This window comes from Cricetulus griseus, chromosome 4 (genome assembly GCF_003668045.3).
Source record: "Cricetulus griseus strain 17A/GY chromosome 4, alternate assembly CriGri-PICRH-1.0, whole genome shotgun sequence".
Classification (NCBI taxonomy): Eukaryota; Metazoa; Chordata; class Mammalia; order Rodentia; family Cricetidae; genus Cricetulus; species Cricetulus griseus.
In genome coordinates this window covers 101664026-101691868 of record NC_048597.1, presented here as the reverse complement: position 1 = coordinate 101691868, position 27843 = coordinate 101664026, and the positions used below count along the sequence as shown (strand labels likewise).

The following is a 27843-nucleotide window of genomic DNA, read 5'->3' as shown; positions in this document are numbered from 1 at the left end:
CTTGGCTCTGGTTAACTTTCATTGGTATTGCTGGGTTTGTTTGATTTGAGGTCTCATGAAGTCCAGGAAGGTCTCAAACTCTAGGTAGCCAAGGCTGGTCTTGAACTCATCCTCCTGTCTCAGCCTCTAAATGCTGTCCTTGTTACTCACTACACCTGGGTGATATTAAGGTGATAATTGCGTCACTGACATCGTTGATTTAGAGAATCGGCTAGACTAGGTTCGGCTGTCCTTCTGACCTGGCCACCTGAGTCCCTGGCAGGTGGACCCTGTGCCCCTGCCTGCCATCAGCAGGAAGGAAGGGCGGGTGGCCGGGCCCCTGGGAGTGGTCAGCCAGCTTCCGGCAGTTCCAGCCAGCTGTGGGAACTGGCTTGTCGGTCCCCCTCCCCCCCAACGCTGGGCGGGAGGAGCTGGATCCCAGGAGCACAAAATCCAGAGTCGCTGCTGTCACCGCAGGGTCTCATGTAGGGCGCAGCAACGGCCTTGGAGCCCTTTGCCCTTCGGAGGAAAAAAATGTAAATAAACAGAAGACTGACAGCGCAGGGCTCTCAGGGAACCCGGACTGGGGCGGGCCCGCGGGAGAAGAAGCTGAGCGAGGAAGGAAACGGGTTTGGGCCTCGGAGAAATCTGGCAGGCAGGGCTGGCCTGTGATTAAAAAGAGGAAGAACCACAAGTCCCCATTTAACTCAGCAGGGCTGCAGTCGGCTGCGAGAGGGAAAGTGCTTGCGGCTGGCAGATTGCAGCCACCATTTGGCAAAGGCTGCCAGTACCTGATGCTCCGCGTGCGCCTCCCGGCCACAGCCAGGCTGCAGTCACCCGGCTTTCGCCCCAGGTGTTGTAAGAAGTGTGTTCCGGGCCAATCAGGTTAGACTTCACCGAAGGCCCTCCTTCCTGCTTAGATGGCCGCGTCTTTCCAGGGGACACTTCCGATTAGGGACACCAGCCCCAGGCTCTGTGACAGAGCTCAGCTGGGCCGTCTCTTCCTCACAATTCTCTAAAGGAAACAAACAGCCAAACAAACAAACTGCACCAAGACCTCAAGACAGCGCGTGCAAGCCAACATGCTCCTTCTAGCGTAGGTGGAACCATTTCCACTGTGTGCCAAAGGAACCTGAAGGGCTTTGCATTGGCCGTTCCTTTGGCTTGGAACGTCTTTTCTTCGAACTTCATCATGCCCAGAAGCTTCTCTCATGAGGGAGATCCCCGCTTAAATATTACTCAGATATTTCTCTTCCACAACGGGGTTGCCACTGGTCTCTTAGCCAGCATGCCTCCTCCACGAGGGAATCACTAACTGGTGTCCACAAACACCTTACTACACAGCGCCTATCACATAGTAGGTATCGCGTTTGTTCGTTCGCACGTTTTTGTAGCTTTTTCCAAGCCATTCTGCCACCCACCCCCTGCTCGCTGCCGTCCGACTGTAGTGGAAATCCCCACCCGTGGGGGAGTCCCTTCCTGGGGCTCCAACGGCAGGCCTGCGGGACTGAAGCCCGGTTGGTTAAACTGCTTTAATGCAGTAACTCACTCCTTCCAGTCCCCGAGTGGACTGGGGACACGTGTCATTTTCATTTCATACATGAAGAAACTGAGTTGGAGAGGCCAAGTGTTTGGTGCCGGACAGCAAGGGGGAGGTAGTGGGCTCTAGGGAGCCAGTGGCTCGTGGGAGCCTGTCGTCTGGGAAGTCTTGCAGTGGCCCCTCCAAGTTGGGGGCGTGGGCGGCCTGTTTCCTGTTGGGGGAGGAGGAGGAGGAGGGGACAGGCATTCATTCCTCTTTAGCCTCCCTCCCTACTGTCGCGGGGAAGACGGGCGGGAGTGCAGTGACTTCAGAACAGGGGCGCCCCACTGTTAGCCGCACCCCCATGAGGCGATAGAGAAAAGGTAAAGGGCTGAGGGGCGAGCAGACATGGAAGCTCAAAGGGCTCGGCTGCCTAGGGTGAGGAGGAGTTCTTGGAGAAAGTTGCATCAAGCTAGAGATCGGTCGGGCGGCCAGGTAGAAATTATCCTACTCGGCCCGTTCCGGGACTTAGGCGGACCTTAGTCAGTCCTGGAGCGGAACCCGAATGGATGGCGCGGCCGAGGAGGGTCGGCTCGGCGGAGCCGCCGATAGTGGGGCCAGGCCTGGGCTGGGCCCCCTCCCCCGGAGGTGATGAAAGCCGCGGTCGCAGTTGCTAGACCCGGCCGGGCGGGCGCAGATAAGGCCCGGCTTGAGGAGTCTTGCAGGGGCGCGCCCCCACGAGGTCCAGAAGGTCGGGCGGCCACGCCCCACCGCGCTAGGCCCCGCCCCACCCCTTCCAGGGGCCCCGCCCGCTGAGGCACGCGGTGACTGGCCGGCGCGAGAGGGGCGTGGCCAAGCACACTCCTCCCCTTGGCGATTCCCTTTCCCTTTAGGGGACGCGACGCGACTTGGGGGTGGGGGACACGCCTTTGGGGCGTGGGGAGGGGGGGCAAAATTGCTGGGGAGGGCGGGGCCGGGGTAGGCTCCGCTCCTGAACTCGCGGCTGGCGTAGACGGGGCGTGGTTCATTGTGGCCCGCCCCAAGCCGCCCTCCCCTGCCGCGCGCGGCTCGCCGCCGGTTCCTCTTTACATAACGGCGCGGGGCGGCATGGGCTCGGGCCGTCGTCTCCTCCCGGCCACCCGTCCGCCCAGACTGTCACGGGCCACGGGGTCCACAGCAGCAGCGTCCCGGGGGCGGCCCGGGGCCGCGTCCCCCGGCTGCTGTCAGGCGCTGGCGGCGGAAATGAGGCGCTGGCCGTTTTCCGAGCCGGGGTTTCCTGCCTGAGCTCCGAGAGGCCGTGCGACGCCATGGGCCGGCCGGGCCCCGACCCGCAGCTTGCGCGGTAAGCGCGGCCCGCCGAGCGCGTTGGAGGAACCGGGCGGCCGCCCGCGTCCCGCTTCTGTTTTCTGGCGTTTCCTCATTCTGTTTCTCTTCCCCAATCCCAGACCGCAGTGATGTGGGCGCGGAGGTCAGTGCTTGCAGCTGGGGCCTCCGGAGAGGGGCCTGGCGGGGCGCCGCGGGAGGAACCGAGAGCCGCCCCGGGGACACAGCGTGCTTGGCCCCTGCCGTGTGTGTGTGTGTTGGGGGGGGGGAGGGAACACGTGTGTCACTGGACCTGACAGGCGGAGCAGAAACGTCCCTGGTGATCTATAGGGGTGCCATATGGATCCCTTAAGGCGAACGCAAACAGAGGTCGTGGAGAGCAGGCCCATGACGGGCCAGGGTCCGCTGGGGAAGTTGCAAGGGTTTTACGGGATTAGGACATTTTCTGAACCTTGTCCCACAGGCCCCTCTGGGAGGGGACTCCATCTGGGCCCAGGGGTGAATATATTATGGAACTTGTGGCGCAGCCAGCTGGGAAAGGACTGGCCCAAAGCAGCAGCCGCAGGACCCATCCAGCTGTGGTCTGGGTCCCTAGGGCTGGACAGTGGCAGAGGAGGAAACAGAGGGTCCTAGAGGCAGAACTTGTATTCTTCCTTCTCTGCTTTGTACCTCAGTTTCTCCTGTGTTAAGTGAGTGAGAAGAGCAGGTGCAGTTTGAAGGGAGGTCTTGTGTGTGGAAGACACACAAGGTCTCAATTACAGGCAGTTTTCACACTGTCCTGTTTTGTGGACCCTTGCTTTGGGACCTTCCTTAGCTCTCCTGAGCACAGGCTGCTCTGGGGTTTCCCAAATCTTTGAGCAGGGAACTCTGAAGGACCTGGGCAGGGTCAGTCAGGTGACAGCCCCTTCCTGGTCTGGTTTCCTCAGTTGACACCTACTTGAGATGACCACCAGAGCACAGACAGAAAGGCTTGAGTCATGACAACGGCGTTATCTGTTTTGTTGAGGTCATTTCTGCTCCTGTTCCTTCCTGACTCTGTGGCACCCTAGTCCGCCACCCAGTGCCTGGTCCTTCCTGTTCAGGAGACAACCTTGTTAGACAACTGAGGTCCATGGACCAGCTGGGCTGTGCAGTCAGCTTGTGTGCCTCAGGATACCTCATCCAGCTGGCCACCCTCTGGTCTTTTTCTCCTCTGGGTCAGAGCTGGAGGTAGTGGGTGCCCTTTCTGGCTTCCAGGCCTAGGGTGCCCTCTCCAGCATGAATGACTGATGGAGAGCTCTGGTGACCTCACAGGGAACTAACTGCCCCCAGCCTGGGCTTATATCATAGCTTTTGCAGAGCAGGCCTTTGGGGTCCAGTCTACCTCTGAGGTTAGTCAGCTTCTGAATCTCCCCTTGCCGTTTATCTTTGGGTGGTCACTTAACCTGTCTAAGGCAATGGAGTCATTAGGAGTGGGAAGGGTTTTAACTGCTGTGGAGTGTGGTACACACAGATGGAGAAGATAGTATTGTTGGAGCAAGAGGCCTTTCCTATCATGTCCCCACTTCTCTTTGGGGCAGCATACATGGAGAGACTCAGGCTGCTAGCTTCAGGGGTGAGGCCCTAGGCAAAGTACCTGACATCCCTTGAGACCTGCCCAGTGTGGACCAAGTCTCTGCTCCTCTAGGGTGATTGTGTGCCGTGTAGGAGCCTTTCAAGGGTAGGAGGCATTCTGACTAGATTGACTGTAACCATGCTGGCTCTGAGTTCTTAGGCCTGTGTTTTACCATCTCTGAGCTACAAGTGTTCTCAGAGCTCTGAAGTGGAGGTGCTGGAGGACAGAGCTGTTCTGAGATAGGCCTGCAGTGTTGGCATGAGGTTCAAGCCCCTGCTATTAATCCGGGCATGGGTGACTGGCACTTAATTGCCAGGCTTCCTGGGAATAGGTCCCTAGGGCTCCTGGGTATTGAGCATCTCTGGTTGGGTGGAGTAGGGCAGGAAGCAGCTTCCATCTGGAGTTCTGGAGGGGCTGCTCCCTCCTGCCAGGCCTGTTCCCAGCCACCCACCCTCCCCAAGGAAACTGAGGCTGGCATGCTGCCTACAGGAAATGACTCAGTGGGGGTCACTGGCTGAGTCATGCCTAATTGGACCCAGGAGCCCTGCACCCCAGCTCCCAGCTTCCGGGGGCTTGAGGTCCCTAAGGGACTCAGACCTGGCTGCATGTCCTTGGCCACTGTTAAACACCATCTGCTTGAGCCCCATGATTTAGACAGCCAGAGTCTCTTGGTCAGTGTTCTGGGGTCCCACTGACCACCATTGGGCTATCTAGCCCAGTCCCGATGAGACAAGAGACAGGTCCCAAAGGGACCTGATGGCCTGCCCCACCCTGGCCTGCCGGAAACCCAGCAGCTGAGCAGATGGCTGAAAGATTTTTTCCTCCCACACAACCCTGTCAAGGGTCGGCAGGGGGGCCAGCCCCCCCTTCCTTGTGAGCCAGGCCTGGAGCCCCTTGGGGCCTGTCCGGATGTGCCCCCCAGCGGCTGAGGGGGTTGCAGCTTGGTTCCCAAAGAGGCCTGGAGGGAGGAAGTGTGTGCCCTGCTTGTGGGGCTGACTCACGGCAGCTGACTGGGGGGTGCGGCCTCTTGATGCAGGAGGGAGACTTAACTTTTAGACCCTGCACGGGTGGCATCTCCACAGAGACCCGAGGATTCATCTGGGTGGGAAGGGCACACCAGGGCCAGAGGCTGGCTGTACATTCTCTTTTAAAGCCACAGACAGTTCAGGAGCTGGGGAGGCTCTCCTTGATAGCAAGGGATATCTGCCACCACCTCTGCCACTGTCAACCCTGGGGTTGGTGAAGGTGAAGGAAGCCCTGTCTTTTATACCACTCTTGGGGGCTTGTCCCCTGCTTTCCCCAGCTCTTGGAGTTTACTTGAGGTAGTGACTGTCTGGAATGTCAAGTTGCCAGGATTGGGGTGCAAATAGGAGTCAGAGCAGACTGGGCCAGCCTGGTGACCCCTGGATGGGCCTCACTGGCTGTTAAGTGGTCTAGCCTTAGTCTCCCAGGGGCAAGATGATTGACTCGCATCCTGCTTCTTGTGGTTCAGAATATGAGATACGTGCACTGGTTCTTTTCAGCTCTGCAACATAGAGTCAGTTTGGAGGGCTCCCTGAAGGAGGCAGCCTTTAGAGGGTGGTATGGAGTTTTACTGTCCCAGGATCTAGGGGTGGGGCAGGCACAACTCTTGGGTATACACACACTGAGCAGCCCTCCGTGGCCTGGCAGGTGGAGTATTCCAGATGTCCTCTGCACCTGTGAGATGGAAGTGGTGGCCAAGCTGAGAGGTAGCAACCTTTCAGCTATCTTTGCAGTCATGGACTGGGGGGTGATCAGAGAGTCTCCTCCAGCAATCTTCTATTCTCGCTGACTGGACAGGCCCACTGTGTCCTTGGGGTGGCTGTGCCTGAACAGGAGCACCAGCCACTGCTTATCTGGGTTGCCTGAGACTGTCTTGGGGCAATGAGGGTGTAGAGATGACACCCACCTTGCTGATTGCAGGGAGCTAGCTGCCCTGCTTGGGGATGGGGGAATAATCTCCCCAGGGCCTAGCTCTTTTTTGTCACCTGGGCTGAGCCTAGTGGGCAGATGAGGCTGTATCTTCTCTGTGGAGAAGGCAGGAGAGGCGAGCCCATTACAAGCTGAACCTGGGGCTCCTGGAGCTGAGCTCTGCTCCTTCCTTCTCACAGCTGAGCAGTTGTGTTTCATCTCCTAGCACTTGGAAAGTGTTCAGTCAGTCACTGGAGGGGACCATCTTCTTGCTGCCTAGCTCCCTGGCCATCAAGCCTGGAGTCACCTGGGCCTGGGGACAGCCTGTGTTCCACAGCCATGGCACCCATGCTGCCTGACCCAGAACTGGGTTCCTCCTGAGGCTTGGGCTTCGAAGGTGGGCCGCCTGACTCACCTCCACTGTTCTTCTAAGTGCCAGGGACAAGCAGCACAATCATTCTTTTCTCCAACCTCTGCCAATCTACCACAGCCCTTAGAGTGCCAGTGCAGGTACCTATTAATGCCTGCCTGCCTGTCTTGCTACTGTCCAGTGCAGGGTTGGGTGGAGGCAGCTCCTAGGGCTGTGGGGGTAGGGACCCATGGGGTGCTCTTCTCCTCCCAGGGGTGTTCTCAGTGTCCCATGTTGGAGTTGGGGTGGGTGGGATTTGACCTGAGACTGGAGTGCCAGCCTGCCTTGCCCAACTGCAGAGGCACCTGGGGGCACTTGCTCTGAGTGGACCGTGGCCGCGGCAGGAACACCTCAGAGTGGTGGAGATGGATGGTACACAGTGTTCCTGTCTTCAACCTCTGCTTGTGCACAGGCCGGATGGGGGTCTATCCCCTCCAGATGGCTGTGGGACTCTGAGCAAGCCCACCTCCCATGCCTTAATTTCCCCATCTTTAACCTGGGCCTAAGGACAGGACATCCAGCAAGTGAAGATTCAGAGAGCCTGGAGTAGAGCCAGAGTGGATGTGCTTTCTTTGTCCACTGTGACTGCTTCTAGATAGTTGGTAGGTGTGGGTTGTGGCAGGGCTGCTCATCCCTTTCCACTTCAGCAGAGCTGAAATAGTCCCTCACACTCCTAGCTCCGTGCTGTAAGCACTCCACAGGATATAGGAAGTGAGTTGGTTCTTGGGGTGCACTTGGGCTCTTTGGAGTTCCCTCTGTGAGTGCTGCACCAGTCGCCCTGTGCTTCCATTCTTGCACCCTAGGGGTTCTGTGATGCCTAGAGTTCATCCTTGCAGAAATAGTCAGAACAGTGCCAGGGCCTAAAGGCGTTGGGTGCATGTCGAGCGTCACCTTTGTGAGGGGGTATTAGAGTGAGCACACAGCTGGACCTGGCTAGCAGGGAGTGTGGAAGGTCTTGCTAGGGTCTGCCTCTGTAGCTGACCCTGATATACAGAGTGTGCAGGCACAGGTTCCAGAGAAGGGGCAGGTATGGACAGAGTCTAAGGTGCCAGAAGGCAGGCTAGGCAATATGGTGGCTAAGGTGACTAGGGTGATGCTAGTCACTAGGCATCTGTGTACCTGTGTTTATCCTTAGACTGGGGTGCAGTTCAGTTGGAAGAGCCACTTTACATAGTGTGTGGGAAGCCTAGGTTCCATCCCTAGCACCATAGAAACCCAGTACATGTTCGTAAACCCAGATCTCAGAAGTTAGAGACAGGAGGAGGTCAGCCTGGGCTACATGAGGCCATGTCAAGAGGAAAAACTTCTTTATTCATGCCAGGCCTGCCGGAGGAAGATATACCCAAATCCAGTTTGGGCTGTGTAGTAAGACTCGAGTTTTTTTTTTTTTTTTTTTTTTTTTTTTTTGTTTGTTTGTTTGTTTTGTTTTTGTTTTTCGAGACAGGGTTTCTCTGTGTAGCTTTGGAGCTGACACTCGCTCTGGAGACCAGGCTAGCCTTGAACTCACAGAGATCTGCCTGCCTCTGCCTCCCGAGTACTGGGATTAGAGGCTTGCACCACCAACACCGGGTTAAGACTTGAGTTTTTGTGTGTTTCATCAAGCCCCCGCTGTGGCAGAAAGTGGAGGAAAGCAGGTGTGCTCTGGTCCCAGAGCCATAGTCTGGTGGAGATGGCCACTGACAAATCTTCGTTGCTGAGGACAGATTTGGGACTTGGTACTCCTCAAGTGATATTATGAAAACAGACAGGTCTAGGGAATTGGATGCAAGAATGCAGCCCAGTGCCCTTGCAGTGTGCAGATGAGGCCAGAGCTATGATGTGTACACTCAGCTTGTGGGTCATCCAGGCCATAGAGACTGTGACTGCCTCTCCTGTGTCAAGGCCTCGTGGGTGGGGATATAGCATTGACAAAGGCTGGGAATCCCCCAGGGAATAGGTGCTTCCCATGGAGAGGTGGGCAGAATGAGATGGGCTTGGTTAGAAGTGGCCTATTCCTTTCTGCCTCCTGGTTTTTACTGTTTACTATGTGCACACAGCACCTACTGTGTGCTAAAGACCTTATGGTATGATATACAAAGTACTGACTGAGTTCGGTGTCCCCCAGTGAGTACACAGGCTTCTGCACTGGAGTTGAAGTAACCTGTCAGGTGCTGGAAATGGCTGGCCACCCTTACTTGTTTATTCTGAGTGTGGCAGTACACAGGACACAGGAGAAAGTGCCTGTGTAGTAGGTACAGTAGAAAGAACACCGCATCTGGGCCCAGATGTTTCCCTCTAGTCCTGGCAAACATTTTTTTTTTGATGATTTACTAATTTTTGTTTTATGTACATTGGTGTTTTACCTGCATTTATGTATGTATTTGAGTGTCACATCACTTTGAACTTGATCACAGACAGATGTGACTGCCATGTAGGTTCTGGGAATTGAACTCAGGTCCTCTGGAAGAGCAGCCAGTACTCTTAACCAATGAGATATCTCTCCAGCCCCTGACAAATGTTTAATGGGCTGGAAATTGAGGTTCAGAGAGATGTAGTCTGATGTCAGTGGCCACACAGTCAGTGCCTGGTCCTCTTTGCAGTGAGCTCTGGGGAAACAGGTTGGTTTGCTTGTTTTGAGACAGGTCTCATGAAATGCAGGGTGGCCTTGAGTTAATTCACTATGCAGCCAATGTTGATCTTGAACTTTTTTTTTTTTTTTTTTTTTTTTTTTTGGTTTTTTGAGACCGGGTTTCTTTGTCTAACAGTCCTGGCTGCCCTGGAACTTGCTCTGTAGACCAGGCTGGCCTCAAAGTCACAAGATCCTCCTGCCTCTGTCTCCTGAGTGCTGAGATTAAAGGTGTATGCCACCACTGCCCGGCTTGACCTTTTGATCTTCCCTGGTCTTGATTACAGGCACATGCCACCACACAGCTAAGGTTTAACTATATTGCCTGTTCACTGTTGTATCCCTGGGGCTGACTACAATGCCTGGAACAGTAGGCCCTCAGCATATTGTATGTGGAATGATGGAGGGGTGGATGGTGGGTCTTGTGCACAGGTCCCTGCAGCTGTGACAGGCAAGCTGGGTGACCCTGTTCACTCAGGCTGTGCTTCAGGGATGTCCCTGTGCCTGGCTCCTCTATTACTTATCTTATTCAAGGACAGTGCAGTGGTGACCAATGGCATCTTTCATGGTTGTCTTATACCTGCGTCTGCCTGAGTTCCCTGCCAGGCCTAGAGATGCCTATGTCCCTGTGAATCTGGTTAGTACAGGCTGCATTTTGTCTTTAGTGTGGCTGTCACCATGCTTGCTGCAACATTTAAATGAGGACAGCAGCCAGTCACATTGAACTTTTCCAAATTCTAGGCCTGTAATTGCCATGGGAGCTGAGGTGGAGCATCACTTGAGGTAACTAGTGAGAGGTGGGGCTGGAGTCCATGTTCCCAGCCATGCTTTCTAGAGATGGGTAGTTACTTCCCCTGCACTCCCATAGTTTACTGTTTCAGGATGGACCTGCTAGTGAGGCCTATCTTGACCACCATTAGATGTGTAAAAACTAGCTGGAGAGAGACATGTGAGCCTTGGTTTATGTACTGCATAATAGGATCATACAGGGTGGACTGTTGGGTTTGATTTCGGGGTGACCTTGGGGCTTCCTGGAGGAGGTGACAGATTGCCTCTTGCCCTTGCCTCCCAAGCCTGCCTGCTTAGTGAGGGTTGTCACCAATAGCAGGGAGCTGTGGTCAGGGCTCTGGGCCCATGAGCAAGTAAGTGCCTACTATGAAAACCTTTAGCTGTGGGGAAGGGGTCTAAAATTACTCTTTTCAAACTGACCTCTTAAAGAAGTTGTACTGCTTCCCAGAACCTACCATAGGTAATGAAGTGCCCAGCCCTGGGTGTCACTGGTCAGTTTTTACTTTAGGTGTGCTGTGAGTAGCCTGTTTCCTGGTAGGCAGTTCCTCTCATCCAAAATTCACTCCCCATGAATTTCAACCCAGGCTTGAAAATACTAGATGGAAAATCTGGGAAAACCCCACGCATGGCTCTGGTGCTGAGCTCTTGGAGCCCCTCTGGAGCTCCTCCCTGGCCTGCTTCCTGTATCCACCTTGTATGCACTGCCCGCCTTCTTGTCTGCTGGTTTCCACGTGCGGGGTTCCCGGGGTGGCCGTGGGGGGCGGGTACGTTCCCTGGCTCACTGCTCTCTGTCTGTCTTGCAGCTCGGCCGCCCCGCCTCGCTCTCCGCCATGAATGGGTCCACCGTGCAGCCCTCCCGCACGTCCTCGGCACCCGCGTCGCCCGCCTCTCCGCGCGGCTGGAGCGACTTCTGTGAGCAGCACGCAGCAGCAGCAGCGCGGGAGCTGGCCCGCCAGTACTGGCTGTTTGCGCGCGCGCACCCACAGCCACCACGCGCCGACCTGGTGTCGCTGCAGTTTGCCGAGCTTTTCCAGCGACACTTTTGCCGCGAGGTGCGCGAGGGCCTCGCGGGACCGCCGGGCCGCGACTACCGTGCCACTGCCCCACACCACCGCCCCGCACTGTCCAAGGCACGAAGCTCCGAGGACCTGGGCCCAAGGCCCACCTGCGCCCTGCAGCATCTGCGCCGCGGCCTGCGCCAGCTCTTCCGCCGCCGCTCGGCCGGGGAGCTGCCGGGGGCCGCCAGCGACACCAATGACACCGACACCGACACCTCTGCCACCACCAGGCCTGGACCGGCCCGCAAGCTGCTATCCTGGAGCTTGCGGGAGCCGCCAGCCGAAGCGCTCAAGGAAACTGCGCTGCGCTATAGCCTGGCGGACGAGGCAGCCATGGACAGCGGCGCACGCTGGCAGCGGGGTCGCCTGGTGCTGCGGGCCCCGGGCCCAGGCCATGGCCGCCTACTGCAGCTCTTTGACCCGCCCAAGGTAAGAGCCCCGCAGAGTATGCAGCAGCGGGTCCATAGCTCGGTAGGCCTCCGTGGCCCACACTTAGCCAGGACGGTGAGTCTGCGACTCACTGTCGATGGGTTGGAACTGGTTAGTTCATAGGTTTTGATCTTCCCTGGTCTTGATTACAGGCACATGCCACCACACCAGCTAAAGTTTAACTATCTTGCCTGTTCACTGTTGTATCCCTGGGGCTGACTGCAATGCCTGGAACACAGTAGGCCCTCAGGATATTGTGTGTGTGGAATGATTGAGGGGTGGATGGAGGTGGACATCCAACTGAGAGTGACATATGAGCTTTTAGGAAGTCCCGAAGGGCTGAGTGGCACCCCTGCTGTGTCCATCTGCAGTCTCTTTTCTGAGAAGTTTGTTCCTCCTAGCTGGTGGCTTGGGCTTCATTCTTATTCTACCGGCGGTGAGGCCCAGGGTCTTTGTGCCCTACTGTAGCCACATCCATCCCTCCTGCGTGGTTGTGTGAGGCCTGGCTGCCTGCCTTGATTTCCTTTCTGTTCCTGTGGTCCCATTCAGTGTGACAGCCTGGCTGTTGGGTGACAGTGATGTGATCCCAACCCAGGGCACTGATGGTCCCATGTGGTGCAGACCAATGATGACTGGACAGAGACTTATTAGCATCCACTGTATGCTAGGCACACATTAGTACCTGGGAAGCTGCCGTTCTGGTGTAATGGGAGCTGTGGAGGGAGCGAGCAAGCCCCCAGTGAACATGCACTTGGCACTGTTGCAAAGGAAAGGCAGTCAGGTCTGCTAGGGTGTTGAAGGGCCTTGTAAGACAGTCTCCCTACCAGTTACTGCTACATGGTGGTGCTCTGAAGCTCTGAGTGTCAGTGTGTGCCTCCAAGTAACCCAGAAGCACCTGCATTTCCCCACCCCCTGCCTTCCCTCCCCACAGTTTGGATGTCTGATTTTGTTTTTGAGATAGGGGCTTTTTTGTTTGTTTGTTTTTGTTCTTTTTTGTTGTTGTTGCTTTGTTTTTTGAAGCAGGGTTTCTCTGTGACTTTGGAGGCTATCCTGGAACTAGCTCTTGTAGACCAGGCTGGCCTCAAACTCACAGAGATCCGCCTGCCTCTGCCTCCCAAGTGCTGGGACTAAAGGCATGCGCCACCAACGCCCAGCTTGAGATAGGGTCTTATCTAGCCTAGGCTGGTCTTGAACTAGCTAGGTAGAGGATAGCCTTCATGTTTGAGCCTCTTGTCTCTCTCTTACCTCCTGGCTACTAGGATTATAGGCATGACCCACCAGGCTATTTTACGTGGTGCTAGGGATTGAACCTGGGCATTGTGCATGCTCAGTAGGACTCTACTCACTACACCACATTTTCAGTCCCTGTGTATTTTTTTTTTTAAGATTTATTTTTATGTGCATTGGGGTTTTGCCTATATGTATGTCTGTGTGAAGATGCTAGGTCCCCTGGAACTAGAGTTACAGACAGAAAAGCCATGTGGATGCTGGGAATTGAACCATTGAGTTCTCTCTCTCTAGCCCCGTGCATTTAATTTTAATTGTGCGTGTGTGCATGTACATGGAATTGGAATTACAGGTGGTTGTGAGTCACCTCTCCAGCCCCCATAGTGTTGAAGTTTTATGTGCTTTTCAGTGCAAACACTAGCCCACATCTGGTTTAGTGATCAGCTGTTGTTGAGTGGTTTGGTGGTTTCTACTTCAGTGCCCCTGCCCCCAAAAGGGTCTTGCTTGGATCCTCTTGCATCAGCCTCCCCAGTGCTGAGACTACAAGTATATGCTCCCACACTTGGCTTTTTTGGGACTTTTCTGAATAATGTCAGTGAAATTTCATATAAGTTTCTGCAGGGCATGTGTTTTTGTTTCTGTTCGGTGTATTCCTGGAAATGATTCCTGCCAACACCAAGGCTTTTCTCAAGTGGCTGTGGCAGTTGGTGTCCCTAGTGGTGGTGGCTGAGGGGCCCCTGCCTCCGCAGCCTCACTTACTCTTTAACCTGGTCAGTCAGTCCCAATGGGCATGTGATGCTGTCTTAGGAGCATTCTTGTCTCATGCTTATTGTGATCCATCCTGCCGCCCCTCCCCCCCAGGCAGGGCTTCTCTGTGTAGCCCTAGCTGTTCTGGAACTCACTCTGTAGACCAGTCTGGCCTCAAACTCACAGAAATCAGCCTGCCTCTGTCTGCCTCCCAAGTGCTGGGATTCCAGGCATGTGCCACCACCACCTGGTGTGATTTATTCTTTTATGAAGAGCCTGTTTTTTCTTTTTATTTTGTCCTTTGTATGTCTGCATGTGTATATATGTTTGGGCATGCATGTGTGTGTGTATGCATGTGTATATATGTTTGGGCATGCATGTGTGTGTGTATGCATGTGTATGTATGGGCATGCATGTGTGTGTATGCATGTATATGTATGGGCATGCATTGTGTGTGTGTGTGTGTGTGTGTATGCATGGATATATATTTTTGTATATATTATTATTAATGCATTATTTATTTTTATTTTTTGAGACAGGGTTTCTCTGTGTAGCTTTAGAACCTGTCCTGGAACTCCCTCTGGTAGACCAGGCTGGCCTTGAACTCACAGAGATCCACCTGCTTCTGCCTCCCGAGTGCTGGAATTAAAGGTGTGTGCCACCACCACCAGGCCTTTCCACTTTATTTTTTAAAGGCAAGATCTCTGAACCTGGAGCTCATCAATTCAGCTAGCCCACCTGGCCAGGGAGCCCCAGGGGTCTCTCTGTCTCCTCCCCAAGCTCAGTTGTGCTCAGCTGTTTCCAGAGATTTTGGGGGGTTCTCATGTTCGTGGGTCATGCTTTCCCAGCTGAGCCATTCCCTTAGCCTGTGTTCCCTTTCTTAAGACGTCCCAGAGCTTAAGTGTGGTATAGGCACTCCTTTATTGCAGTGTCATGTTGCACAATGTGGACTACCTTTTTACCAACACAAGTTCTCGCCTTTTATGTTGATTCAATCACTGTAATTTAGCCTGTTGCAGGGGTGGGAGGGGTCTGTGGCATGTGTGTTGAGCCGAGAGGGTAACTGGCGGGAGTCAGTTCTCTCCTTCCACCACGGAATGAAACTCAGATTGTCAGACTTAATGGCAGGCACCTTCCTTTACCTGCTGAGCCATCTTGACAGGTTTTCTTCTTTGAGACATTGTCTCCCTGTGTAGCTAAGGTTGGCCTTTAACCCTTCAACCTCCTGCCTCGGCATCCTCAGTGCTGGAATTACAGGTGCACACCACCACACTGGATAAGAAGCTCCCCATGTTAATGCTTTCTATATCCTGCTTAAGAAATCTTGGCCACCCCAGGCTTTGTGAGCTCTTTTTTTTTTTAAATTTTTTTAAAGTTTATTTATTATGTATACAGTGTTCTGCTGGCATGTTTGCCTGCACACCAGAAGAGGGCACCAGATCTCATTACAGATGGTTGTGAGCCATCATGTGGTTGCTGGGAATTGAACTCAGGACCTCTGGAAGAGCAGACAGTGCTCTTAACCTCTGAGCCATCTCTCCAGCCCTGCTTTATGAGCTCTTTGTCTTTTTCCCCTGGAACTTTTTTGTAGGTCTTCATGCTGTAGGCTATGGGTCTTGGCTGAGTTGGTGTGTGGGACTGACACAGGCCACCACACTCTGCCTGTGGACATGTGGCTGTGTGCTGGAGAGACTGTTTTTCCACTTAATGCTGAAGTACCCATCTATGGGGCTGGAAGTCTTCTGTCCTGCTGGCTGTTCTGCTTAAGCCAACACTTGTTTTTATTGCCCAAGTTTCCTTGCCTTTTTTTCCTCACCCCAGACAGTGCCTCACTCAGTAGTCTGGGTAGATCTGGAAGTCACTACATAGCACAGGCTGGTCTCTGAATGAAGGCAATCTTCCTTCTCCAGCCCCACGTGCTGGGATTACAGGTGTGTGCCACAACACTTGACTCCTTGTGAATCTGGAGGGGAACCTGCTGACTTGCAGTAGGGGACAGCTGGCTAAAGGCCCCAACGTGGAAGGTGTGGAGCATATTTGAAGGAAGAGCCATGAAAGTTGCCCGATTGTCTGGAGGCCACCCTGAGGACTTAGTGCTATGTTCCAAACATGTACACAGGGGCGAGTGAACACTTATCCTTATTCGTAAGAAACCCTGGAGGGAGAAAAATCCTAGGTCTAATTGGGTATGGTGGCACTACCTGTAATCCCTGTAGATGGGAAGTGAAGCCGTCAGATCAAGGTCAGTCTTAGTTACATATCTAAATTGGGGCTAGCCTGGGCTATGTAAGTTGCTACTTTAGCAACAGACAAAAAAACCTAAGGCTGGGCATCCCCCCCCCCCCAATTATCTCAGGATTCTGGAATCTGGAAAGAAGGATTGCTTGTCCAAGTTGATCCTAGGATACAGTAAGCCCATCTCAAAAAATGACATCTTGAGACTGACAGGAGGGTCCCCGTACCTGGTCTTACCTGTGTGGTCTAGTAGAGACCAGAGGACATCACTGGCTGAGTGGCCTCTGTGCAGTCTCAGGACAGTTGGCTAGGGATGCTGTATGGGTGCAGTAGACATTGGACCTGAAGACAGTCGTATTTCAACCAGTGCCCTAGTAGAGATGCCACTGAGGTAATGTATGGAGCCCCAGCCTTTGCACCTCCAAGGGGCCAAGGCTTGGGGCTGCTGGTCTCTACCACTTGGCTGAGTTGGCAGGGGTGGTTTCCAGACCTGGTGACTTCCATGGCACCTGTGCTGTCCCTACAAGGCAAGCAGCCTGGTGGCTCTTCCAGCCCCTTGGAGCAACAGGTTAGAATAGGCTAAATCTCACTTTGAGACTGAAGGCCTAATGCCACCACTCCCTGTGGCTTCTGTGGTGTCAGAAACAGGAGTGACTCTGGAGTTTGCCTAGGTCAGGCCTGCTGGAGCTATTGCTTAGGGAGAAAGGTCTCACAGCTGGTGGTGGAGCGAGGGTTGGAGTATGGGATGCTGTAGGAAGGGAGCCAGACTAATGCCAGGGGTCTCTTAAGTGTGGCTGTGTGGCCTGAAATAGGTGCTTCAGAATAAGCTGGAGTGGTGATGGGCAGGAGAGCCATGTACTTGCTGGGCACGAGGACAGGGAGTCTGGGAGGCCTGAGGAGCCCAGGGCATACAGGGACCTGGCCTCTCTTCCTCCCTGCTGTGTGGGAAAGAGGAAGCAGAAAGAAAGGGCTGGCCACTGCCGGCCTGGCGGTTTCCTCTGGGCTGGGGAGGAGGTGGCGGGGAGGTGGCAGGAAGCCCTATTCTGTACCCACCAGCTCTGCTGGGTTCCAGGCTCTGTGGTCCCACAGCCCCACCCCCACCTCCGCCCAGCCATGGGAAAGACACTTGACCCTTGAAAGATAGGTCTGGCTTTGGACTTTTCCAGCTGCAGTCCCTGGTGCTTTCCCTGTCATAAGCCACTAATGCTGAAACCATCATGAAGTCCTCCCAAAATCCCTCTGAGGGGCCCATCATTGACATCAACTCCCAGATAAGAAGACTGGTCCGGGGCTACAAGTGGAGGCGGCAGGAATGGGGTCTTGTGTGAGCACATGGCAGGGGACATTAGGGTTGGGATTGTGTTTAACTCCCCCTAAATGTGCAGAGCTAGCCCTGCCTGCAGAAGCCACACCCATATGTCACAATGCTTGTCAGGCTCACCCACCTTGGGCCTCATGGGTAGATGCCTACCCATCTCTGAACTGTGAACAGTCAAGGGGCTTGCTCTGGGCCTAGAAAAGATTGGAAAGGGAAGAGAGAAAGAAAAAACAGAGGTACCAGGTTTCCCAAGGGGCCTGTTATACACACAGCCATTTGAAATCGGACTTCCCCATCAGCCCCAAGCTCTGCTGACACTGCAGGCAGTGGGTGTCAATCAGGCTTCTTTAGCTTCAGTTCCATGAATTCAGAGCAGAGCATGCCTGAATTGGGGGAGGTGCCAATTAGCTGTCACCACCTTCATGGAAGTTGGCTGCTTTTTGGGGATGAAGCCACCAAGGAGTCAGGATTGTGGGCTCACTGTTGGGATCAAGACTAAGTAAGGGCAGTGTGGTGGGTACTGGGGGAAGGGGCACACCTGAGCTCATATTTTGGCTTATGTGTGTGTGTGTGGGGGTAGCTCTGGACTAAGAAGTAGACTTTCTGATTCTGTTTCTCAGTATGATAGACAAAGTGCTCTGGTGTATTACCATCCTGAGGGGCAGAAAAGACTCCTTGCATGGAAAATTCCAGACCCCAGAGCTGGGTTTCCCAGGTGCCCTCCCCAGTTAGTAACCCGATAGCCACAATGGGGAAATCCCCAGCCCACTGCTTTGTCAATGGAAAAGGAAGTAAAAGCTCCAGAAGGGCTCCAGCATGGCCTCGTGAGCAGAGAGACTTAGAGCCCTTCTTCCTCTCCTCTCTTGCTAAGGCTAAGATGAGTGGACAGAGACCCTCCTGGAGGAGATAGGCCCTGGCACCAAAGCAGGCACAGCAAAACTTTCACCCCTAGGTAGTTATTTGGAAGGGGCACATGGCCTCAGAATGCTGTAACCATCTAGGAACTGACAAGGATTGCCTAAAGTGACCTAACAAGATGGACTCCCCAGTGTCTTCCTGTTCTGGCATCTCAGTAAGTTGTTTTTTCTAACTGTGTCTCCACTTGGACACCTCCAAGAGGCTGTCTCCTACTCTGCAGTGGGTCAGGCCTTGGAGCTGGCAGCTGAAGGCTTCCAGTGTAGGGACTTCAACCCAAATGGCCCAGTGTCTGTCACAAAACGTCAGTACGGCAGACGGGTGTGTTCCAGCCCTGCATCATCTGCACCCACCCAGTTCAGACATTTGAGACGCCTTCCTATTGCAGTTGACTCTGCTCTGAGCATTGCATTGTCTGAATGTCTCCTTGGGTAGAGTTCCCAGAGAGAGCAGTGTTGGGCTCCTCTCCTCATCCAGAGTCCACTGGAAAATGATCTGGCTACCAAGATGTTCACTAGTTCAGAGTGGCAGACTCAAGCTGGAGGTAGCCTTAGGTTTCCAAGTCACATCCATTATCTTGTGGTCCCCCCCCCCCCCGACTGTCCTGGAACTTGCTCTGTAGACCAGGCTGGCCTCAAACTCACAGAGATCCTCCTGCCTCTGCGTCCTGAGTCTGGGATTAAGGTGTGCCCTGCCACACTTGGCTATCTTGTTCCTTTTAATAACCAAGTAATATCCCCTTGTATGGTTTTACCATCCCCTGCCGCACCAATTCATGAGTAAGTGGAAATTAAGCTATTTCCACTTGGAGTTTTGGCAAATAATGCTTTGAACATCTGTTCGATGTGCCTAGTGGGTTGTTCACTCTGCACTTAACATTTTGAGGAGCTGCAAAATAACAACATAGTGTGGTATCCCACAAGAGCAGACAGGCGTGCTCGATGACTAGTCACTCCACATCTCCATAGTGGCTGCAGCTGCCTGGGCCTGAGCCAGGGCTGGACTTGGGTCTGTGGCTGCCTAAGGGTGTCTGTCTTTCCCAGTGCAGTGCTCTGCTGTGCTCTTTACCCAGTGGCACCAGCACTACATACCGTCTTGTCACCCCCATTCCCCCTTATGCTGTCTCGGGCTAGCCTGGAACTTGTAACCATTCTGTCCCAGCTTATGGCTTTTATTATGTGGCTGTGCACGTGTGTGCTCTGTAGAGGTCAGAAGGTGTTGGAGTCTCTGGTGCTGAGGCGCTTGTGAACCACCAGGTAGGTGCCAGGAACTTGGTTACTATGGGACAGCACAAAGTACTTTTTTATGTGCATTGGTGTTTGACCTTCATGTGAGTGTGTTGGCAGCTGTGAGCTGCCATGTGGGCGTTGAACTCAAGGCAAGTCCTCTGGAAGTCCAATGTTCTTTTTTTTGGGGGGTGGGTGGGACATGTTGGCATACACTTTTTTTTAAGATTTTTATTTATTTATTATGTATACAGTCTTATGTCTGCATGCCAGTAGAAGGCATCAATCAAGGTGGTTGTGAGCCAACATGCGGTTGCTGGGAACTGAACTCAGGACCTCTGGAAGAACAGAGGTCATCTCTCCAGCCATCACTGAGCCATCTCTCCAGTCCCCAGCCAGTGCTCTTGACCATTGAGCCATCTCTCTCTCTAATCTCCACAAGTGCTATTAATGGCTAAACTATCTCTCCAGCCTCCAGCCCAACCCTTTTTGGTTAGGAGTATGACTGGCCATCTGTTTGTTTTATTTGTTTTTCGAGACAGGGTTTCTCTGTGTAGACCAGGCTTGCATCCAACAGTGTGCCAAGTGTTGGGATTAAAGGTGTGCACCACCACATCCAGCTGCCATTTCCCTCTTTAAAAAGTTTTATTCCTATACCATAAAATTTTCTTGCTTGAAGTGAACAATACATTGCTTTTTAGCATACTTACACAATTGTACAAGTGTCTAAGTGCAGAATGTCTCATTTGAGACTGCCTCTCTCAGCAGTCTGTCCCCTGTGGGCGATCTACTCTGTGGATTCTGTTTCCCTGTTTTGAGGGGCTTGATGATACATCAAGGCAAGGATCTGAGCTAGAACACCAGTCTCCTCTGTATTTCAGGTCTCAGCAGACCATGACATTGTCTCTCTGTACCTGAGCTCAAGATGTAGTCAAGGACTACCTGAATTTCTGATCCTGATGAAATTTGTGCCATACCTGATTTTTGTGGTGCTGAGGACTTCACTAGGGCTTCGTGCATGTGAGGCAAGCACTCAGCCACCCAAGCTACATTTCTTTTTTCTTTTTTATAAAGATTTTATTTATTTATTATGTATACAACATTCTGCTTCCATGTATCTCTGCACACCAGAAGAGGGCACCAGATCTCATTACAGATGGTTGTGAGCCACCATGTGGTTGCTGAGAATTGAACTCAGAATCTCTGGAAGAGCAGTCAGTGCTCTTAACCTCTGAGCCATCTCTCCAGCCTTATAATTTTTGTTTGTTGTTTATTTTTTCTGACAGTTTCTCTGTGTAGTCCTGGCTGTCCTGGAACTCACTCTGTAGACCAGGCTGGCCTTGAACTCAAGAGATCTGCATCCTCTGTCTCCCGAGTGCTGGGATCCAAGCTACATTTCTAGCCTGTATTGTCTGTGTTGATGATTTACATGCCCTTTACATGTCACAGTCTGATCCCAGCCCTCGGGAGGCAGAGGAAGGCAGATCTCTGTGAGTTTGAGGCCAGCCTGGTCTACAAGAGCTAGTTCTAGGACAGCCTCCAAAGACACAGAGAAAAAACCCTGTCTCAAAAAACAAACAAAAACAACCCATGTCACGGTCTGGTCCTGTCACTAACAAACAATTGTCTTCCCTTCTCTCTCTGATCTTGAGCTCTCTGACATGAGGTTCCCAAGGTTTCAGGGTCATCACTTTCACCCCAGGAAGGTTTCCTCTGAGAATCCCAACATCTACTTTGCCTTCACAGGCAGAGTGATGGGGCTCCCTTATGATTGTGAAGGGTACCTGTGGATTCCCTATGTTGGAAGCAGTTTCCTAAGGGGGTCTTTTTAGTAGGAGGATTCCTCCCACACATACAAATAAAGCCTTACATGATGTCAAGGGATCGCTCTGGAACTTTCCCCTCAAGTCATACAGTACTTATTCCGTGACTTAACAATTCTTTCACCAGCCTGCAAACCCCATCCCTTGGAAGCACTTTGCTGGACAGCCTGTGTTCCAGTAGCTCTCTAGCCATAGCTACTCTGGCTATTGTGTGGCCATTGCTTTCTGGCCTCTGGGGCCACTCTGGAGCATGCTGCCAAAGCTCACACTGTGCCTACCCAGGACTGCTGCCCTGGAGCAGATCTCTTGCCAAATGGCCTTTGTGCTTAATCTGATTGACCTGTAGGGAACTGGGGAAAAATGGCTAGCAGGGCAAGTCCAAGCCTGGCTGGCAGGTGCCATGAATCTCGAATTGCAGACTTTCTTACTTGACCCTAAGTAGCCTAGAATGGGAATAAGGTCCAAGAAAGGGGACAGAGTCAGGAAAATGAATGGGCTCAACAGACTACTGCTGACTTCTCAGAGTCCCTATACAGACTGACTTCTCATCTGGTTGGCTTCCAGGCATCTTTGTAACTGGAATCTATTTTGGAACCAAGTAGGGTATTTTGTGTTTTTGTTTAGAAAAACAAGGCTTCTGGGAGGTTAGCCCAAAGCTCCTGCCTCCATCTCCCTAGTACCATGCCTGGAGTGGGTGTTTTCTATCGTACCAGGCTCAAGGATGGCATTGGGGGTGGGAGAAGACAGCCACAAATGGCAGGACTCAGTTGTCCCAAAGCCTAGATCAGTGGGGTTTCAGTATAGTCTCCATTGCTACACAGAGAAACCTTGTCTCGTACTCTCCCCACCCCCAAATAAAATGACCAGGAATCAATACAAGGACCTAAGAGGAGGCCATGGCACTAGTGAGTCACCCTCTCATTTCCTAGAAGGCTGGAGGTGGCTGGTGGCAGGGCTCCTGACCTCTGGCTCCTTCCTGTTGTATCATTGCTAGGACTGTACAGACAGGCAACTGCAGTGAGCCATGACCCATACACAGCTGACTGCCATCCTGGAAACGTCTCAGGCCTTTTCTTCCACCATCAGACCCACATCAGCTGTCAAAAATAGTTTGGAAACAGGCAGCTCCCATGGCTTGGGGATGTAGACCAAGGGGTAGAGCTGCACTCTGTATCTGAGAGGGCAAAACAGAGAGGGAAGCAGAAGGCCAGGATTCACTGTGGAGATGCAATTACTAGATTTGACACCAAGCATCCTAACAGCCAAAAAAAAAAAAAAAAAAAAAAAACTGACTTCTTGGCCTGGAAGTAAAAGGTATGGAATGTGGTACTTGGTGCCACTCTACTTCTACCGAGAAATCTCAGAGGGCCTGTGGAGAGCTGCTTATTGGCCAGGCTTGACCAGTGATGTGTGTTATTAAGGAAAAATGCAAGGCCTCTAAATGTACTTCATGTCTTGGCTAGAAATTCCCATCACTACCCTCCCCAGTAGTCCAAACCTGTCCCCAGCCTAGAACATGCTCAGGCATCCCAGCAGGTAGCTCAGAACAGGCTCTGGGGTGCTGATCCCATTAAAGCTTGCACTGGGAATTGGGAAGAACCCCATGTCTGGTCAGCATATAGCAATTGTGGACAGGAGTAGGAGTCATGTCTTCCCCATTTGGCCCATCTCCAGCAGGTCCCCTCACTCTTTTAACAGGCAAGTGGCCAAGCTATGGCATTGGGGTGGACTTTGTCTTAACCTGGGGCAGGGCAAGAAGCAGAGTAAGCCCGGGCTCTGATTAAAGCACCTGGTACTCTCCTGTCCTGGGACAAAAGCCATAGCGGGAGGGAAAGAGGCCTGTCAAGTCCTTTGTCCTTCCTACTTCTCCAGCTTTCCCAGTCAATTATCTGGAAGCTGGCCCTCAGCCATCAAGAGCAATCTCCTCACCAGAGGACATAAGGACTAGATGGCAGGCAAGGGAAGGGCTTCCCTCCTACAAACTGACTGTCTGGGCCCTAACGCTTTGACCTGGGAACCTGGGAACTGGCATCCATGGTGCCAGCCAAATCCACAAAGGTGGCGTCTCCCAGGCATGCCGTGCACTCCTACAGCTGACTGTTTGGGACAGCAGGGTTGGCGAGGACAGCAGCTTCCTGATGGAGAGAAGTGAGCCGCACGAGGGTGTTCCTGTGCCTCCTTCCTCTAGTACTGAAAGAGACTGCAGAAAACCTGAGAGCCCCCGCCCCCCCCCGGGGAGGGGGCTCTATGGGCTAACCTTGAGTGACCCCCCTCTTTTCTTCCTAGAGCTCAAAGCCCAAGCTCCAAGAGGCATGTTCCAGCATCCGGGAGGTCCGGCCATGCACACGCCTGGAGATGCCTGACAACCTCTATACCTTTGTGCTGAAAGTGAGTGCTGGGGCTATGGCTTCCTGGGAGGTGCTCCTTTCTCATACAGCATTCATACAGATGCAGAGCTGAATGCTACCTCTCTGCAGGTGCAGGACCAGACAGACATCATCTTTGAGGTGGGAGACGAACAGCAGCTGAACTCATGGCTGGAGGAGCTCAGAACAAGCACAGGCCAAGGGTGAGGCCTGCCCCTGCCCAGCCAAGCTCTGATGCTCCCTGCTGGCTCCTTCCTCACCCAGCCTCTTCCCCTACAGGCTGGAGCGCATGGACACAGAGTTACCCCTTTCTTTCATGTCAGAGCCTGGCCCAGCCAGCTCTCCAAGGGGAAGCACAGACTCCCTGGACCAAGGTATGTGCCAGACTCTTGGCCTTTGAGTGTCCTGGACACAGAACCACCATGTCTATTACCACCACCATTTTTCTGCTAGGTGCTTCACCCGGGACAGTGTTGGACCCAGCCTGCCAGAAAACAGATCACTTCCTGTCCTGCTACCCCTGGTTCCATGGCCCTATTTCCAGGGTAAAAGCTGCACAGTTGGTTCAGCTGCAGGGCCCTGATGCCCACGGTGTGTTCCTGGTGCGGCAGAGTGAGTCCAGGAGAGGGGAGTATGTGCTCACATTCAACTTACAGGGCAGAGCCAAGGTAGGGGCAGAACTGGTGGGATTGGGTGGGAGGAATGTAGCCTGGGCAGCAGGCTGACCTTCTGCCTTTCCATAGCACCTCCGCCTGGTGCTCACAGAGCGTGGACAGTGCCGTGTACAGCACCTGCACTTTCCCTCGGTGGTGGACATGCTCCACCACTTCCAGCGCTCCCCCATCCCACTTGAGTGTGGAGCAGCCTGTGATGTCCGGCTCTCTGGCTATGTGGTAGTTGTCTCCCAAGCACCAGGTAGGAATCCCAAGTTTTGTCAAGGGGTGGTGTCACAAAGAGGCACAAAGCTTGCCTGGTGCACTTTCTTCACTCTGAAGACTCATCCATGTCACCTCTCCAGGTTCCTCCAACACGGTCCTCTTCCCCTTCTCCCTTCCTCCCTGGGACTCGGAGCTGGGTCTTTCCCACCTCAACTCTGCTGGCTGTCCCCCCAGTCTGGGCGCAGAGGCTCTCCCTGGCCGAGTGACACCCCCAGAGCAAATCTTCCACTTGGTGCCTTCTCCTGAGGAACTGGCCAACAGTCTGCGGCACCTGGAACTGGAGCCTGTGAGCAATGCCCGGGACTCAGACTATGGGATGGACTCCTCTTCACGGAGCCACCTTCGTGCCATCGACAACCAGTACACCCCTCTCTCACAGCTGTGCAGGGATGCAAACTTGTGAATGTAATCATCGTCTTTCCCTCCAGAGAGCTACTGGCTGCAGTGTAAGCCTTCCCCAGCTCAGATGTGTCCTCCACCAGGCTGCCACAGCTAGCCCCTGGCTTTCTCCCACTGTTTACAGATGTAGTTCTTGTGCACAGGTGCCACTAGCTGGTACCCTAGGCCCCATCCCCAACCCAGAGGAGTGGGGCTACAGGCCCAGAGCTGGCAGCGGAAACTGACAGTCAGAGCTGATGACAGACTCCCTACCAGGTAGGGTCATTGGGAAGCACAAAACACTAACAAGTCCCCGTTTCCTCCCTGTAGCTTCAGTTCCACAGGTAGATGCTTCTTAATCCTGCTTCTTCTGCTCCCAGCTTTAGACAGAAGCTCTGCCAGAGGGACAGGCTGAAAAGTCAAAAATTCTAAACATTTTACCTCAGATTGATTGATTTTTTTTTTTTTTTTTAAGGATTCAGGTTTCTGTATGAGATCACAGCTTATTTCCCTGTACTGCCCTACCAGGACCGGTGCCACTCCAGTCAGGGCAGCACACCTGTTTCCCTCACCCGAGCTAAGCCAGCACGCTAGTGTCCTTGTCTGCCCCTCCTCAGGACGGTTGCCTGCTATATGGGGTAGCCACTGTCCTCCCTAATGTAGAGAATGAAGTGTGTCACCCTTTCAGGGAAATCCAGGCAGCTTGCAGAGAGAGGAGGGTGGCAAGGGGCATTCTATCCCCAGTGCCTTATGCATAAAAAAACAGGACTCTGGTTTACAGCAGCTTTATATAGAGGATGTGATAGACAGGTCGGGGAAAGACAAGCACAAATGCAAAGGTGCCTGGGCCTGTGTAGTGAACCCAAATTTATAGCTTGCCCCCCACCAAGAATTAATGACTTATTGAGTATGGCTCCGTTTTGATCCAAAAGGAAGTTGGCACCATGAAATTCCTGCAACAGCTCAAAGTAAGTGTTCTGTCCAAGGTGGCAGCAGGGTGGAAGGGTATGTTCCTGTACATACAACTAATAGGGTCTATACTGGTCTGGCCTTTTCCAGGTGACACAGCTCACAGGGGCTAGAAAGTGGCTGCTCCTGAGCTCAAAGGTGCGGGTCATACAGACTTTGGGTTCACAGCTGTGGCAGTAGGAAGTCACAATTTAATTCAGAGGCAGATATGCTGATACCCTTCTCACCTGGTTACCCTCTACTGTGCAAGCTTGTGTGGCCCTTAGTGGATGGGGGTGGGAAGAGCAGCCAACTGTGCTTAATCTTGCAACACACCATTGTGTTCACAGAGCAAGGCACATCCCACATAGGTGCAGATTTGTGTTCCATCTTTAAGAGAACTAGCTTTCCTTCATTTTCCATAAAAAGTATGAGCCAAAGATAAAAGCAATATTCAGCCACTGGTCCAGACTCCTCTAAGCTATGTAGTCCTGGAAAGGGGCTGATTGGACGATTGTATCTCTGTCTATACAAACTAGGGGCATTCATTTCTCCTGGGTTCATCAGACAAACATCTCTCAGTAGAGGGGAGACTGGCCACACACTGTAAACCAGCACCTCTGCCGCACCATGGTTGGAGAAGCTTCCTTTCAAAAGGTGTATTTTATGACAGTCTTCTCATGGCTCTGGAATAGAGTGGCACTAAGCTATCACCTTTTCTTTCTGCTACAGTAGGTCCAATTGGCTGAAGGGGAATAGGTGGCTTAATGAGGTCCAGGCAAGATGCCTTCACCAGTGTCATTACCAGGCAGGCACCATTCCCACCCCCAGTATTCCTGACAGACCACCACTGGCAGGTGAGGCCACACTAGGCACAGTGTGAGTTGGCCCTATAGAGACTCCCTGCACCATTGCTTCCTTCTGACTACAACTATACACTAACAGCCACCAGCACCAAAGAATCGAGTCAGCTAACCTGCCTTGACTTTAGACCAGCAGTCCATATGGCTTTATCTGATAGAACTCTTCCTTCTGCCTTTGATCATTTCTGAACCCTAGGAAAAAGGAATAGTGACCATTAACAATTTTGGGCCAGATAACACTATTTTTCAGAAGTTTCTTAACCTAAAAGGAGGCTCATCTCTTCCCTGAGGGCTCTTGTTCAAATGTTACCTTAGTGCAAACATCAAGTCACTTGTCATCTACTGCCTCCTAATGGAGATGCATCTAACAGCCAGTGTGTAAGGCTGGAATAAGCATTGTGACAACAGGAAGAAGGGATTTCATCTTCTATCATTACAGGCAGAAGGTATTTGGCAAATCTTTGTTTTATGTACTGTATGAGTAACTTATTCTTGAATAATGCAGATTTTGCTACAGTGTACAAATTGCTATATGTGAATTAAAAAGGTTTTCAGAATTAACGACCATGATCTCTGCAACACCAACCCCCTCTCCACTTACCTTTCCCCTATAGCAGACAGTTCTGTTCTTCTGGCTTTCCTGTTCTCTGAATCCCTTCCCAGCTCCCCTAGGGATAGAACCAGCGCTCTGTGCTATTAGCAAGCACTCAGCTACCAAGGACACACCTCCAGACTGGTAAAGAAGTTATAACTCTCCTGCCCCCTGCTGGTAATACAGGCCTGAACTGTGGATCAATAGTGGTTTGGTTAAGTCTGGAGATAGGAAAAAAGAAGTATAGATACAGACTTTTGATGGTCCCCCCACCTCTGGCCAGCCTTCCACTAATTCACCCAAGAGGGTTTCTCAGTCTTGACTTTTTCTAGATATCTTGAGCCAGATGAAGGTGAAAAAGAAGTCACTGATTAGCACCTCATCCAATAGGAGCCTGGAACAGTACACCTAGCCTGCCTGTCCAGGGTCTGCACCCCACAGCAGCAGGAGTCGCCACAAACACACACTAACTGGGTATCAGTTTTTAAAACTTTTTTTATTTTTTAATTTTTTTTTTAGTTTTTATTTTATATTATCTACAAAGTAAAAGTTTTCCCTTAACTTAAAAGTTGAACCACTGTAGACAGTGATTGCCTCATCAAACTTGATTTATAAATAATAATCCGTCAG

The 27843-nt window shown here is 52.6% G+C and overlaps 1 protein-coding gene across 3 annotated transcripts; it reads left to right on the top strand.

The window, feature by feature from the left end:
• Positions 1-1793: 1793 nt before the first annotated feature.
• Sh2b3 (SH2B adaptor protein 3) lies at positions 1794-27182 on the top strand. Of its 3 annotated transcripts, none has more exons than XM_035443297.1 (8): positions 1794-1881; positions 10954-11637; positions 23415-23516; positions 23606-23697; positions 23774-23868; positions 23948-24162; positions 24238-24409; positions 24513-27182. In XM_035443297.1, the coding sequence occupies exons 2-8, from the start codon at positions 10981-10983 to the stop codon at positions 24833-24835; spliced, it is 1656 nt and encodes a 551-aa protein (XP_035299188.1). In that variant the 5' UTR covers positions 1794-1881; positions 10954-10980; the 3' UTR covers positions 24836-27182. The 3 variants fall into 3 exon arrangements, with proteins under 3 accessions (XP_035299188.1, XP_027269880.1, XP_027269881.1); XM_027414079.2 differs by lacking the exon at positions 1794-1881 and adding an exon at positions 2701-2840; XM_027414080.2 differs by lacking the exon at positions 1794-1881 and adding an exon at positions 2842-2966.
• The last annotated feature ends 661 nt before the right edge of the window (positions 27183-27843 follow it).